The 15,164-nt window shown below is 44.2% G+C and overlaps 1 protein-coding gene across 2 annotated transcripts in view; it reads left to right on the top strand.

The window, feature by feature from the left end:
- The window catches only part of GRIA1 (glutamate ionotropic receptor AMPA type subunit 1), a 312,889-nt gene extending 297,975 nt beyond the window's left edge, over positions 1 to 14,914 (top strand). For both annotated transcript variants that reach the window (XM_002923596.4, XM_002923597.4), the window contains exons 15-16: positions 4,336 to 4,470; positions 12,078 to 14,914. In XM_002923596.4, the coding sequence (XP_002923642.1) occupies positions 4,336 to 4,470; positions 12,078 to 12,278 (336 nt within the window). In that variant the 3' untranslated portion in view covers positions 12,279 to 14,914. The remainder of the gene's footprint in view (positions 1 to 4,335; positions 4,471 to 12,077) is intronic.
- Positions 14,915 to 15,164: the final 250 nt, after the last annotated feature.

Here is a 15,164-nt window from a genome sequence, read left to right as displayed (position 1 = left end):
GAAATGGAACAACAGAAGTTGCCAATTAACGTGAATCCCTTTTTTGCATCCCCTAAAGAGGTTAGTCTCTAGGAAGAATTTATAAAAGGCATGGCCCCAGGCTCTCTAGGAACTCCTTAGATGCCTCAAATCTCTTGGGATTGAGGCATGTGTCAAAGGTCACTTCATCTAACTCTCTGTCCAGTGCTTGAATCCCTTACGTGACCTCATCAGTTTCTTTCTGTATACATCCACGTTTGAGGTGCTCGCCACCACCCATGACAGAATGTTGCACCTTTGGACATCTCTGTTGAATCAAGAGGTCTTCCTTTAGTTGAATCAAATCCATCTTCCCATAGCTTCCAAACTTTGGTCCTGGCTAGTCAGTGCGCCTAGCTAACTAACCACTGAGTCTGTATTCCTAGGAAATAACCAACCCCTCAGGAAAATGGCTCATGGGCTAAACATCTAAGTTTTGGAAAAGCACAAGTGAAAGGCTACTATAGCAGAAAGGCTAGTCAGGTCACAGATTCAGCATGTGAAACAATTACAGGCAGCCCCTGAAAGTCCAGCTGTACAGACATCAGAAAATGTGTGCAATCCCTATGGAATGGAAAGAAGAGCAGGAGCTGTAGCTTTGTAAGACTTCACCGTCTTAACAGGAAGATAAGAAGGAATGGAAGCAGTTGGAGAAAGCTGAACCTTGGTCCAGATTTAGCAGGCCTTGCATGATGGGCCGCACTGGTCTCCATGGGTGGGGCTGGTCTTACGGCCAAAGGCCTTGGCTTCTCCTTGGAACTTTCTACTTCAAGTCTCTCCTGCTCATGCCTGGCTCAAACCTCTTCGTGAAGACTCAAGCCAGCCCCACATTCTTGGAAGGGATATTGGCTCAGAAATAAGGAGGGAGTCTGGGACAGTCCCCCATTATGTGGGAAGAGCAAGAAAAAATGTGAAAAAGAAAACAATCTCCCTTCCATATGAGGGAGCCGGCAATTCAGGACAACAGGTTAAGGGGGACAGATGAAGGGGGGGGGCTTGTCACCATGACAACAAGCCCAACAATTCTGAAAAATGGATTTTTTGTTTTTCTTTTCACCTGTCATTCTTCTCAGTGCTGTCACTCTTTTCCCTCCCTCCTGGCAGAAGACAAGTTGTGACTTTTTCACTCCCACCAACAAGCTGCCTGGCTTTTGGGAGTACAGCTGATATGGGATGGGAGGAGAATGGGGTCTTCCAGAAGGGTGCTCAGAAGATTCGGGTTCTGTCTTTCTCCTCTCCCTGGTCATAGCTGAGAAGCTTGCAGCTTGCCCAGAAAACATGAACACAAGTCCATGAGGACGTATGGACACTATAGGCCAGGGGAGGAACCAGAGCTCTCATCCTTAAATGGATTCTTAACCCTGCCCCTGGATAGCCCATCATATTCTGAGAGTGAGTCAAAGGGAGTTTGTAATGGCTACTGAACAGTAGACCATGGCCTGGGGCCCCCCTTTGAAAAAACTAGAGTTAGTGTTATCAAAAAGGAAATGGCATGCATAAGGGAAATCATAAAACCTTGCCTAAATGTAAACTCCTCAGCTACATGAGCTAAAAAGAGAATAACACCAGCCTCTCATTCCATACCCTATCAAAGCATACCAGCTTTAGACAGCTGTGCTGCATCGAAGTTTGCTTTCTGATATTGGAAGTGATAGAGTCCAGGTGCCCCCTTGATTCCAGAGGTCTTCCCTCATCCCTGCTCCTACAGAATTGTGTTGGCACTGTGTGTCCTACAAGACGTGGCAGTCCCCATACCATCTGGCTGCCCTCTTTATTTGTTCGGGATATGTCCCCCAACATGCTTACACTGCCACCTCTGTGGGCCAGAGAACTTCAGAACTGAAAGATGCTCTCCACCTCCAGACATAGTGAGGTACTCCGTCACCGACTGTTCCTCCTTCTACAGTTACATTGAATATGCCCCCTCTCCCCACTTTCATATGAAGATCTGACCCTGCTTCCTTCCCAGGTATGTCAGAAATAGAGATCCCACCATCTATGGCTGAGAAGGTAGATGCCCTCTTAGGGGTTTCTTGAAGATAGTAACAAACAGACAAAAAAAAAAAAAAAAAAAAAAAAAAAAAAAAAAAGGATGCCTACCACTCCCTCCACTTCCTTATCCTGGACGGCAATCCTCAATCAAGGTGAACTTGAAAAGACCACGAGGAAGAAAACAGAAACAGTGCTGGTGACCAAGGAGGCAAGTTGCACAGCAGTTACTGAAAGGCGGATCAGCATGTGAAGGACTCATTTCTTTCCTCCCAGCTTTTTGTGTACCACCTTCCCCCAGGCCTGCTCCCCACCCGCTCCCTCTGAGCATCACTGTCAACTGCTCTTTTTTAAGGTGTGAACTGATGATGTGTTAACATGCCTCCCCACCATACTCCTAGCCCTGTCCACCCAGAAGAGCCTGGGTGTTTTTTTTTTTTCCTTTGTTCCACACAGAAGAGTTTTATTGGAACTTCTACTAACCATAAATCCTCTAAAGACTCTGAAGAATTACTCTCTAGAAACAGAATTACAGACCTCCCGAACAACAAACAGGGAGACATTTTGAGTGTTCTGAAAAATAATGCCAAGTGGGAATTTACTTGTTCCGCCAACTCTTGAACCAAACACCAAACTCATTTTTGCACATTTCCCTTATCAGGCCATTATACCAGAGCAGGAGAAGTTCTACCCCTTGGAATAATCATTTCCATTGCTTCCCAAGCCAGAATATGCCTTGCCAAGTGTAACCCATATTCAAGAGCCATCTGCTTTAGCAATACAGGAAGCCACCAAAGGGGTGTGCTTTAGATAATCCTGCAGCTCTGCTGGCCAAGGCTGCTTCTGGGGAGGGAAGGCATGCTGCTATTTGCCAGCTGCGGTCCCCAAGCTCAGCCCTGCTGAATCCTGTACAATGCACCAACTAGAACTAGGGCAGAGCCCACTGACTTAGTCACTAACAAACCCCTTTCCACATGTCCAGATTCTAATAGGCAGATGTCAAAGGAGTCCCTGGGGCAAGACAGTTCACCCTTTGTGTGACTCGCCTCCCTCCCCACCTGAGCCCATGCAGCGACCTAACAGCTAGATCCTATCCTGTGCCACCGACCAACCAACCACCGTGTGTTTCTGTGCCAGTTGAGGCGTGCGTTCCATTGTAATTCAATGAGAAACTTGTACCTGAGCAAACAATATAAACAAAGATGTTAGTGCCACCATGACATCCAGGGATGAGTATTCTTCCAAGATTTAACGATATAAATTAAAGATGTTCACTTGTCTGTGTCAAGAATTTTATTGAGCAGTTTCCCCACTGAGCTGTTACTCCCACCGTGATCATCAGTTTCCTTTGGTTGTTCTTACCACTTGGAAACAGTCCCCAGTCCCCTCAGTCTCCCAGTTTTGAACCCAACTGGAGGTGACAGAATGCAGGGATAGTCTCAGCAGACTGATGATCTTTCTGAGGCTCCACAAAGTGAGCTCTGTCCACCAACTACTGGAGATGGGTACTTGTCCCCCAGCCTTAGGAATTAAGCACTCTGCTCTGTGATTCGGCTCATCCAGAACCAGTGCAAGATCTTTTACCAGAGGCAACAGAGATTTCTAAATTCAGCTACCTGAATCTGCCTACAGCGTCTTTTAGCAAGCACCTCCAACAGAAAAATGACACCAATTAAGCATAATTATGAGGATTTAATAGAGCCATTTTTCTATCTCAGGGCCATTTTACTGTTCCAAGACCCCCAGTTTCCTTTGTTCCGAGACTGGGGCTCAGATCAGTAAGTTAAAGTATACATTGATTGGTCTTTATTATGTGGGCAATGACTGCCTTATTAAATTGAAATTAAAGGCACATCTAGGGAAAAGTTCATTTTAAGTGCCAACTCAGAAAAAACACTCAGAGACAATCAACAGACAAAGCTGAAGCTTTGCACAACAGAAGGGTCAGGAACAGGAACTGAGCGGAAAAGGAAGGTACATGTTTTCTGAAAGAATAGGGTAAACTCAAGGATGCAGATTTTGATAGACGGTGCCCTGAATTTCTTATGGTGTCTCTTGCCCTAGAACAGGCATTGAGGAGGGAGGGAAATGTAATTATAAGTTAATCATAATCAGGGATGCTTTGGGATATTGTTACACACACATACACTTTTCCTAGGAATATCTGGCACTCTGTCAATGAATAAAAAGCCTCTCCAACTATTTTGAAGGTTAAAAAGGGTGATGGGGTTGAGTGTATGTGTGTAAAAATGCTGTTGCTTGGATGCTCTCTAGCCTTTTGGCTCACTTTGCTCTTTCCCCTCCCCCCTTCCCTCCTCCTCTTCCTAGGACAAGACAAGTGCCCTGAGCCTCAGCAATGTGGCAGGCGTGTTCTACATCCTGATCGGAGGACTTGGACTAGCCATGCTGGTTGCCTTAATCGAGTTCTGCTACAAATCCCGTAGTGAATCCAAGCGGATGAAGGTGGCATCGTCTCCCCAGGCCTTTTTCCTACCCCATTCTTTGATACCACTGGGTTTCCTGGGAGTCCCTATACTAGAAAGGGTGGGGAGTGACAGGAGGTTGAGGTCAGCTTGAGACAAAGGGCTAGAAAGCTGTGATGAGGAAGGTGACAAGAAAGGAGACAGCTATGAGAAAGGAAGGAAGATGGGATGTATCAGGGTAAACATAGGCCTGGGAAGCAACTGCTCCAGCCAGAGATGGGGTTTAAGTGGACAGTCAACACAGTGTGAGGCAAGAGTGTTTGCTACAAAAGTAGATTCTCCCTAAGGTTGCATTAACAGAAGTAGAGCTCCCCAAATAGGGGAAAGGATGTCTACCTTCTGCAAGATAGCTAATCTTGCCATGCTTGGTGAGTTAGGTCTTTTCCTAGCCACTGTACTGTGATACAGATTTTGGCAAAGAAGATCCTGCATAGAGGATAAGCAGATTAGCTAGTTGACCCCAACCACATCAAATATAGCTGAAGGCAAATAACCAGAGAAGAGAAGAATTATGGAGGATATGAGAGCTGTCTATAAAAATATGAAGGCTTTTCAGGTGGAAAAAGACCATTTCTGTGGGGTCCCAAAGTGTACAACAAGAACTAAAGACTTAAAGCTATGGAGAACAGATGTTAACATAGTGACATCTACTTTTCTTTCGGAGCTACTACAAAATGGGATGGACTATCACAATAAAAAGCAAGCATCCCACCACTGGAGGTACACAAGTAGAGGAAAAGTAACTCTTGGGGAGGATGTAGATTCCAATACTCAAAGGGAGTTTGGAATAAATGACCTTCAAGACCCCTCACATTTCCTCACTTAGCTTCAATAAGAAAACATTTATGCAAGTGTGAATTACATGAGCAATATCATGAGCAAGACATCATGACGAGGCAGAGAGGACTGAGATGTGATCTGTGACCTTCGGCACCTTCAACAAAAAAATTGCACAGAAAAATTACTCAGTTGAAGCAACTTATAGATAGGAAGGTCGATAGGAATACAGAGGATGAGGGAATTAGAGAAGGCTTCCAGGATGAGGCAAAAATTAAGAGGAAGGAGGAGTGGGACTCAGATCAACAAAAGTGGAAAGAAACGCAGTCACTCTGGCAATGTACCCTAGGCTGTGATGTTGGCTTGACTAGACTAAGAAGATTCACTGGTAGGATTTGCTCTCCTAGAATGGGACCTAAGGAGTCCATATAAGCTCAGTACACCCACTGTGCAGTCACAACCACAGCCTCCTACCTAGCCTCTCCCTGCCTTGGCCCAAAAGCCCTACACATATCTCCAGGGTCACTGTTGGAGAAGACATTGCTGGACATTTGCTTCCCCCGTTTGGAAACTCTGTATTCATTTCCGTACACAGAGAGTGGGAGTTGGAAGAGGAGGGCCTTCTGTCCTGGCATTCAGACCTTCTGTCCTGGCATTCAACATTTCCATATCATGGCTCCAGCCTACTTTCCCCTCCCAAGCAATCTGCTCTCCTTACATACTACATACTCCAGCCACCCACCTCATGCTTTCCGCCCATTTGCCTTAATGCAGGCTAATCTCTGTCCCTGTCTTCTGCCCATAGGGCCCATTTAAAAGGCAATGTAACTAAGATACAATAACAAGAAATAATAGAGGGATAGTAGTATGATGGTATTTAGCCAGGGGACCTAGGAACACCTCATTCTTATCCTTAACTAGCTCACCTACTACCAGGTCCTCATAAAGGACAAAGCAGAGCAAAAGCATGGGCCTCAGATCCTAAACCCAGGGTAGACCTCCAAGAAGCTTAGCAAACACAACAAGGTCTCCTAGGACCTAAACAAAGATTTGTCTATTCCATCCAAAACTAGGTATATTCCCCTATCTTATCCTCCAAAGTGAGGAAAGGCCACTCTGGAGGCAAAGAGTGAAACATAAAAAGAGCTAGGTGAACAACAACCTTTACAACCCTCCAAAGCCTTCCATGTGGACTGTGACCCAAACCAAGGGCCCAGGATTGGCCCAGTACACATCACAGGAGCTCCTTGTCACTGCTCCCCTAGAGCACAGTGCAGTGCGCTGGTCTGAAGCACAGGCTCTAGAGACTGAGTGTCTGAGCATAGACCCTGCCGGCTCCATTCGTTAACTGTGTTGTCTGGGACGAGTTCCTGTAGCTCTCTGAGCCTCATTTTCTGTAAAATGGGGCTAGTGGCAGTACATATCTCATAAAATTGTCGTGAGCTTTATGTGAAAAATGGATATAAAGGGATTAGCAAAATGCCTGGGTCATGATAAGCTCTCAGTAAATAGCAATACTAACAATGATAACTAAAAGTTATAATAATAATATTTCCTATTAGTGACCAGCTACAGTCCTTTTAAGACTTTCCTTTTGTTGCTCCTACTTACATGTCCTAGGTTTTTTGAGCTATATAGATTGTGAGTTCCTGAAATTAAGAAGCCGTGTCTAATTTCTCTTTGGACATCCCACACACATAAGGTAATTATTAGTAAAACTAATGTAGAATTGTACCCAGAAGAGAAAATCTCCTCAAGACTGAGGTGACTCATGGGGAAGGGCTGCTATTTGGGTAAGCAAATACAACCATCAAGACCACCCAGCCTAGAAGTACAGGCATCATCCAAGGTGATTCTGGCCCCATCTGTGCTCATAAAATCTAATGAGAGCAGGCATCCACCAAGCAGGAAGTGCCTGGACTTCTGGCCCTTCCTATGGGATTACCATGTCCCACTAATCATGGTCAGTGTCGGGTAATGGTACCAGGGTGGCTAAAGACTAGGATCCTCTTAAGACTAGACAGAGGAGTTTCACCACTGAAGTCACAACATTCAGGTTAAGACAAGAATACTTAGAGGGGGCCATTGAGTCAGGTCATAACTTCCTGGAGACATTTGTACCCTTCCCTTTACAAAGATGGTGAACTTCTCAGAAGCCAATGTCCGGAACTCTCAGAATCATTCATCCAAGGTCTTCCACCACAATCTTTTATAATTAATTCCATTGGTTGGCACAACTTCTTCCCAATTCACTAAGGCTCCTAATAGAATTTTTAATCTTCCAACTGAAGAAAAGATACTTCTACTATCTTTATTAATCAACCCAACCCTTCATTTTTGAAGCTCCATCAACTTCTCTCTTATCCAAAGGAGAAAAATAGAATACCATCCACCTGCCTCTCAGACTTCACAGCTTTGCAGTTTTCTTTAGTATTCTGTAATTAGCCTTCCCCAGATGCGGTTAACTCTTTACAGACATGTGGCCTGCACCTCACACAGAGGCCCATGTTGAGTGTCACGGGCCTTAGGTGAGAAAGTTCCTTCTTGTTCCTTTCCTTGATCACAGTGTTTGGCCAACTTTTAAGGCCTGAAGCCCTAAACATAGTTCGGGGCCAATCCCCAATTTCTCAACAGTAGTCAGGGAGCCCTTCCCCACCATGCACAGAAGAGAGAAGAAGAAAAGGAAAGCAGTAGAAAAGGGGAAGAAGGAAGGAAAGAAGACCTCTTTTTAGTAACTTCCATGTTCAGAGTGCTTTATATACAGTTTCATTAACCCTGTAACATGTTGTGCTTGCAGTTCTACAGATGAAGAAATAGGGGTTCAGAGAAACTAAGGAGCTTGTCCTAGCAAGGTCACACAAGCTAGGAGCTGGAGAAACAGGAATTAGACTTCCCGTGCAGGAACAGATCATTGTGAGCACCTACTCTGTGTCTCCTCCAGCAGTGGCCACAGTGCATAGCAAATAAGATGCAGCCAATCCTGAGGTTTTCCTGAGGTAGTTGTTGAGGCCATCCATGATAGGTAATCTTTTTCTTCTGTGTTGTTGAGTCTCTTTTCCTTTTGACATGTCACATGAACAAGGCACACAGCAGGTGTCACAGGGACAGTGGGAAGGCACCCTGGAGGCATTCCTTCCACAAAGACATACTGAGCACCACTGTATGCTAGGCATTACTCAGCACTGGGGACACAGTCAGGAACAAAACATACATAGCTTCTGTTCTCAGGAAGCTACCAGTGTGATGGGAAGGCAGGAAAAAAAGCAAATATTTACATGTTCAATGAGGGTTTGAACAAAAATGGTGGTGCTGTTAAGTCCTGATCAAGGAATGAGGGTTGGAGCAGGTTGCAGGGGTTCCACTGAGAAACTGATGTCTAGCACACTTGAAACGTGGAAGGAATTAACCAGGGAGAAAGAGTTGTCTACAAAGGATGCACATGTGTCAGAGACCAGAGGACTACAACTTCTGCCCAGAAAATGGGAAGAAGTCCAGGGTGACCAGGGCACAGGAAGACCGTGGGAAGAACGTGACAGATGGGGACTTAGAGAAGGACTTCAGACAACTATTCCGTTGAGTAGAATCTGAATGGTCATAGCGTAGAAGAAATACCTAACCTAAGACACACTCCAGATTGAAGTCCCATATCCTCTGTGCCTCTCCTCTGCCTGGGGAAACAGACCAGAACTGAGTCCTTAGCTGGAAGTAAAGATAACCAGGATCTTTATTATTGCCCACCTAGCTCCCTGTAGAAAATAATCATATGTATGACACGAGCCGTGATGATGCCACAGCAGCTGAGGCGTTGCAGGTTTCCCTGGAATTATCGAGCAGCTGAGAGACTTGGTAATGCAAGGGCGCGTGCTCCGCAGCAGGTGGTCACCCGGGCTCTCAGTGCACATGCCAGTAGGAGGACCTCACTGCGGTTTGAGCTCTTAGCAGGATGTTCTAGGATAGGCAGAGGCTGGGGAGACTTTTCTTGGAAAAGCAAGTGGCTGAGAAGTTGGGATATAATCATGTTTAGAGAGAGGAGTCTCTGAAGAGGCAACTTGGGGGACTTTGAGGTTGGACTACACTCATGCTTTTCTCCCTGAGCATCAGCTTCAAAGACACCTGTAAGGATGAACTTTAAGAATGGCTGGTATGTCAAGGATGGACAAGGGAGAACTGCATTTCCCAGAGGCAAGGGGAAGAATGACATGAGCTTACGACAGTGCAGCTACAGGGGATACAGTTAGGAGGTCATCCACTTAGACATTAGGGGACAGATAACTCTAACCTTAAGTCAGTCAGCCATAAGTCCTCAGTTTCTCTGTAAAGTGAATGATATAAACTAGATCAGTGTTTTTCAATCTTGCTTGCATATTAGAATCACTGGAAGAGTTTTCAAAAATCCAGATGTGCAGGCCACACACCACACTTAGGAAGTCAACATCTTGGAGGGTATGTCTCAGTGTTTTTCCCCCAAAACTCCCCAGATAACTCCAATGCGCAGTTGAATTTGGGAACTAATGATCAAGTCAGTTTTAGCATTGCTTTCCACTCCCAGGTTTTGACTCTATATCTCTTCTGAGATCCCATAAATGTATTAGAAAGGAAGCCAGCAAGCAGAGAGTGCTCACTGTCGATGGGGCGATGGAGTCATTGACCACAAAGAAGCCCTCAGCTTCCTGGAAAACCACTTCTGAGTGGTGCAAATTTGGAGGGTTTTAGCTACATGCCTGGCCAGGTTATCTCAGACTTTGGTAGGCACCAATATTAACTATGCCACCAATCTTCTCCTTTAAGATGAATTCGTCAAATACCACCAATTTCAATGAAATATTACGGGAATGTATGAGACCTTTTGAAAAACAAAGCCCAAGATGATCTGTGTGAGCTTTAAACTTTATATTTTAATTAAAGGGATGTGGCAGAGAAAAATCATGGAAGATAAACATTCCAGGCTAATCCATAGAAGGTTCCATACTTCCCCCACTCACAAGTGAGAACCCGTAACCATTAATTCCTTGGGTTTTCTTTTCACATTTCTCCCATAGAGCATCACAGTAGTATTTATTTGGCCTTCACTTAGAAGAATGCAATCAAGGTCACACTTCCTCTTGATTGGAGGACAAAACAATGTAAACAAATCAAGTCTGGAGGTTTGAGGAAAAGGCAGAACCAGTATGGTTAGAGTATCCTTTGGGGCAAATCTGTCTGAATCAGGAATTTTAAAAAGAACAAACACTTAAGAACATCGTCAGAATTGTCAGTAATAAGAGGGGACTCTGAGCATAGCATAGTAGAAACAATAAAAATTAGGTCAAACTGCTGTTGATGTCTGTCTGGCCACGAGAGATTGACTTCTCTGATGGCTAGAATCATGCAGTACGCAGAGGAGAAAGCTCATAAACTTTTTGAGAAGGGTCCTAGGTGGTTGGCTTTTTTTTAGACAAATTTAAAAGTATCTATTAAACATCTAGCTATATACTGGACGCTATGGGAGACTGCTATGGACTGGGAAGAAATGAACCTTGCCCTCCTTCAGACAGCTCTCTTTAAGAAGACAAAACCTACATAGCAGAAACAGAACCATTACAAAAGCATGTAAAACATAGGAGTACTAGGCTGGGAGGGAGAGGGGGGCCAAATACTTGCTGGTACAGTCTAGGATGGCTTCAAGGAGGAAGTGAGAACAGAATGAGCCTTGAAGGATTGGTAGAATTGATCTCAGAAAACTCAACTCATAGATAATTCTTCTTTATGTTGATTCCCAAGAAACCAGCCCCCACCTCAAAAACTCAAATGGTATCTCTTAATAGGAAGTTAGAAATGACAGGAATAGAGATTGGATTTCGTGTCATGAAGCTTCTTTCTTCAAAGGAACTCAGAACAGAACCCTTCCTCTTATAAGATATGGTTCTAATTCCAGGTTGTGGTCTTGAACATTCCACCTCACCCATCTGATCCCTGGCTGATCACTGGAGTCCTTTCGTTTCTAGAATTCCAATATTCTGGATATCACAAGCTTAGTAGTGCTGATTTGATGCTTCAGTTTGGAAGTCAGGTTATACGTGCTGGTGGGAAAGAGCTGACATGCAGATAATGATCTTTAGAATGTATTCTCATTTTCTTTAGCCCATGCTTCTTTCCAATTACATTTTTACTATTATTCAAATAAGTCCTACATTCCCATAACACATGCTACTAGAAGTAAGATCGGATTTTCTCTGAAGTAAATCAGAGGTAGTTTTAAATCTTAACAATAACACACTCCTTTTTAAAAAAATATTTCAAATAATTTCTCATGCAGTAGCACTGTTCTTGCTAATAAAAGATTGCAGGTGCATAGATAATCACATTTTACAAACATGGAATTTTAAAAGTCTAGGGAGATAAGGAGATAGGCACAAGGTCATACAACTAGTTGGTATCAGAACCAAAACTAAAATCCCAAGTTTCTCAAACCCCTTTGCACAACTTTTCCACTCAGTCATGTTGCTACATTTATTATCATTAATACTACCATGGAAATATTCTATCTTTAGAAATCACAGAATATAAGAGCTAGAAAGGATCTTAGTGACCACCCAGTCCAACATACCTCATTGCACAGAGAGAACAAGAGGTCCAGAGAGGAGATCAGACTTGTTCAGAGCCACACAGCAGTTTTGTGTGTTTGTAGGAAGCCAAGGTTAGCATTCCAGATCAGGAAAAAAGGTGGATGGGGAGGAGTGGTGGGGTGAGATTTTAAGGCCAACATTGACTCATTCTCCTTGCCAATCACTGCCAAGGACCCGGGGAAGAACCCCCGGTCCTCCTGAAAAGGGTTTCTGTTTGATCCCACAGCAATCCATCAATGAAGCCATACGGACATCGACGCTCCCACGTAACAGTGGGGCAGGAACCAGCGGTGGTGGTAGTGGAGAAAACGGCCGGGTAGTCAGCCATGACTTCCCCAAGTCCATGCAGTCAATTCCCTGCATGAGCCACAGTTCAGGGATGCCCTTGGGAGCCACGGGATTGTAACTGGAGCAGATGGAGACCCCTTGGGGAGCATGCTCAGGCTCCCCCAGTTCCATCCCAAACCCTTCAGTGCCAAAAACAATCAAACGAAACGCAACCGCCACCAACCACCATGACCACAAGGAAGATGATTCAACAGAATTTCCTGAAGAATTGAAAAACCATTTTGCCGTCCCTTTTCCTTTTTTGATGTTCTTTCACACTTTTCGTTTGCTAAGTGAGGATGACAAACAACACTGCACGGCAATAAGGGGAGAATAATCCTGTCTAATAGAGCCTGTGTCTCTGAAATGGAGTCACAGGAACATTAATGAGGAAACTGTACTGTTTTCTTTTATTCGGTGGTTAATATGTCTTAGTGTGTGCGATATTTTTTTTCTTACTAATATCCATGGTTTGCAGGTTCTGTTAGGCCCCTTCCTTCTCCTGGCTTCTTACTCCAAGTCCCTACCCATGTCTCTTCAGTTTTCAGATTGAAGATTAAAGATTCATTCCACCATACAAGCAAGCAAAAGGGAAAAAGCAACCTTCAAACTAATTCACCATTGGAGCTAAGTTACCCTCCATTCCTTGGCCTCAAGCGATGGATGAGGATGGATGCTGTTGGAGGAGTGGACTGCCAGGAAGGGCATTTCCTAGGCACTGATATAGCTGAGAACATGTGCAAAAAGCAGTTCAGACCAAGGGTGGTGGAGAGGGCAAAGACAGGTGTGCAGTCAGAGAAGGATTCAACCAGTTATTGCTGGAGGCTCAGAGAAAGCTTCCTTTAATGTTTAACAGCCATCCCATAGGCCTTAGGTGGAATGGTATGTGTCTTCACAGAGTCAACCTCAGTGCTGAGAAGTATGTCTTTCTGCTATGCTCAAGCCCAAAGGCACTCTGGTGGCTGAATTGGCCTCCTGAACCAAGTACAGCCTTGGGAATAGGTGACAGCCAGGGAGATAGTGCCCATGATTTCACTTTTCATTTGCTTGACATCTGAGCAGGAACCCCACTGTGGAGTAGACTCTCTTCAGAGCTTCTGATATGGGGGAAAACGCTATGCAAACTCAGTGCAAAAGAAAAGGATGGAAGAATTTTGGAAGAGGAAGTATCATGGAAGCCCACAAGCAAGAGAACCTTCCATGGTGTGTCCTATCCTAGGATTAAGAGACCAAATATGAAGCTTAAGGTTTTGCTGACCTGGAGAACTTGGATTTTTATGTCCCTTTAAAAGTGTTGTTTTAGCATGTGGCCAGGTAACATTCTGTCACTTTAGAAAGTAAAGTGCCCAAGGATGAATAACTTTAAGGAAGACAGGAAGATGAATTAAGTTGATAATGACTTTGGGGGACTTTAAGATCACTCACCCCAACTTCTAACCTAAGAATGAGGTTAGAATGAGGGTGTATTATTCCAATGACCAGACTCAATATGCCCATGATTGTGACTATAAAGCTGAACTAAAGCAAGATTGGAGAAGTGGGGTTCATGGAGAGAAGCCCAGGCTGACTGCAATTTTAGTTGGGAGCAGGCGTTCCTGGCACAAAGCTTTCTTGGAGATCCCAGCTGTCATTCTTGGTGCAATTGGCATCCAGCTGTCCAGCAGCCACTCTCCTAGGTGCATGATTCAGTGCGTGCCATGTGTCTTTAGCTTTTATTGATGACCATGTTCTGGCTTGTTTCCTTACCCCCTACTTCTATCCAGTCTTCTCTGCTAGGGGGTATCACTAGCAACTGACACACTAAAGGTTTGGGAGCCTCCCAACAAGTCGGTGCAGCATGATTGGCTCCATCTATGGATTCTCTCAGTGGATACCCACCATCTCTATGTCTCCCCCATTCTCCTATTACCAGCCGTAGCAAGGAACCATCCCCAAATCAAACTCTTCACTCTTTCAACTCAAGCGCTGCCCAGTCTCTCACATGTCAATGTGGGCATGGTAGGTGAACCAGGACCGTCAAGATGGATTTTTAATTTTCACTACTGCCAGCTGATGTCCTCCCCATCCCCTGCCCTCCCACCAGATTTTTTTCAGCCCTTAGCCTACCACTGCAGAATCTGCTATGACCCACCATTAGGGAGTACATTTCAGAGGAGCTGGAAATAACCCTATTACTACCAACATGCTTCAAAGACCTTTTGCCTTTGGTAAGATGCCTCTCCAGCCACTGAGCTCACTAGTAACATGATCTGAGAGGGAGAGACCATCTAAGCTAACAATGAGGGTCTATGTTGTGTGGGGGTCCAAGACTCCAGAGGAAGAAGCTTTTTATCAATGGAGGGGTGACGGGGAAAACAAAAGCAAGAAAAAAGTTAACTTGTATTATGTATTTTTACTACACTTTTCTTAAAAATAGAGCAATGGGAAAACTCTGAAAGAGATTGACATTTTTCTCAACAGGAATCCATACTTAACAGTTCTGGCTTTCATTAAATTTTGCTCTTTGGTACTTGGGCCTTTTATTTAACATCTATATTTGTTTTCATTCTCTTAGCAGATGTGTGAAAGGATTTTTGCTTGATCAAACACTAAATATTTTGGTTCCTGTTTTTCTTTCAAGTAGCCAGGGTTTTTTTTTTTTCTTTTGGTATTTGCATAAAATGAAAATATCACCGAGAATTAAATCACTGTGGATCCATTACCTACTTTTCATATTTGTCCATTCCATTTTTGTGCCATTTCTGAAGCCAGAGCTCTAGAGGTTATGCTATTTCCTTATTGTTGAACCTAAGACTAGTACATTTTTAATGGTAACCACCATTCCTGATTCACAAACAGCTCTCAAACAAGTCATTTCAGCTGAACTAGCTCACTCTGAGTTATTCATTCAAATAGGATAATTAAAAAAAAAAAAACAACCAAGTGATAATGGTTCCCAAGGGCCACAGTTCCAATGGCTTTGGGG

Source organism: Ailuropoda melanoleuca, chromosome 3 (assembly GCF_002007445.2).
Source record: "Ailuropoda melanoleuca isolate Jingjing chromosome 3, ASM200744v2, whole genome shotgun sequence".
Classification (NCBI taxonomy): Eukaryota; Metazoa; Chordata; class Mammalia; order Carnivora; family Ursidae; genus Ailuropoda; species Ailuropoda melanoleuca.
The sequence above is the reverse complement of the archived record's forward strand: the minus strand, read 5'-3'. Positions and strand labels throughout refer to the sequence as shown.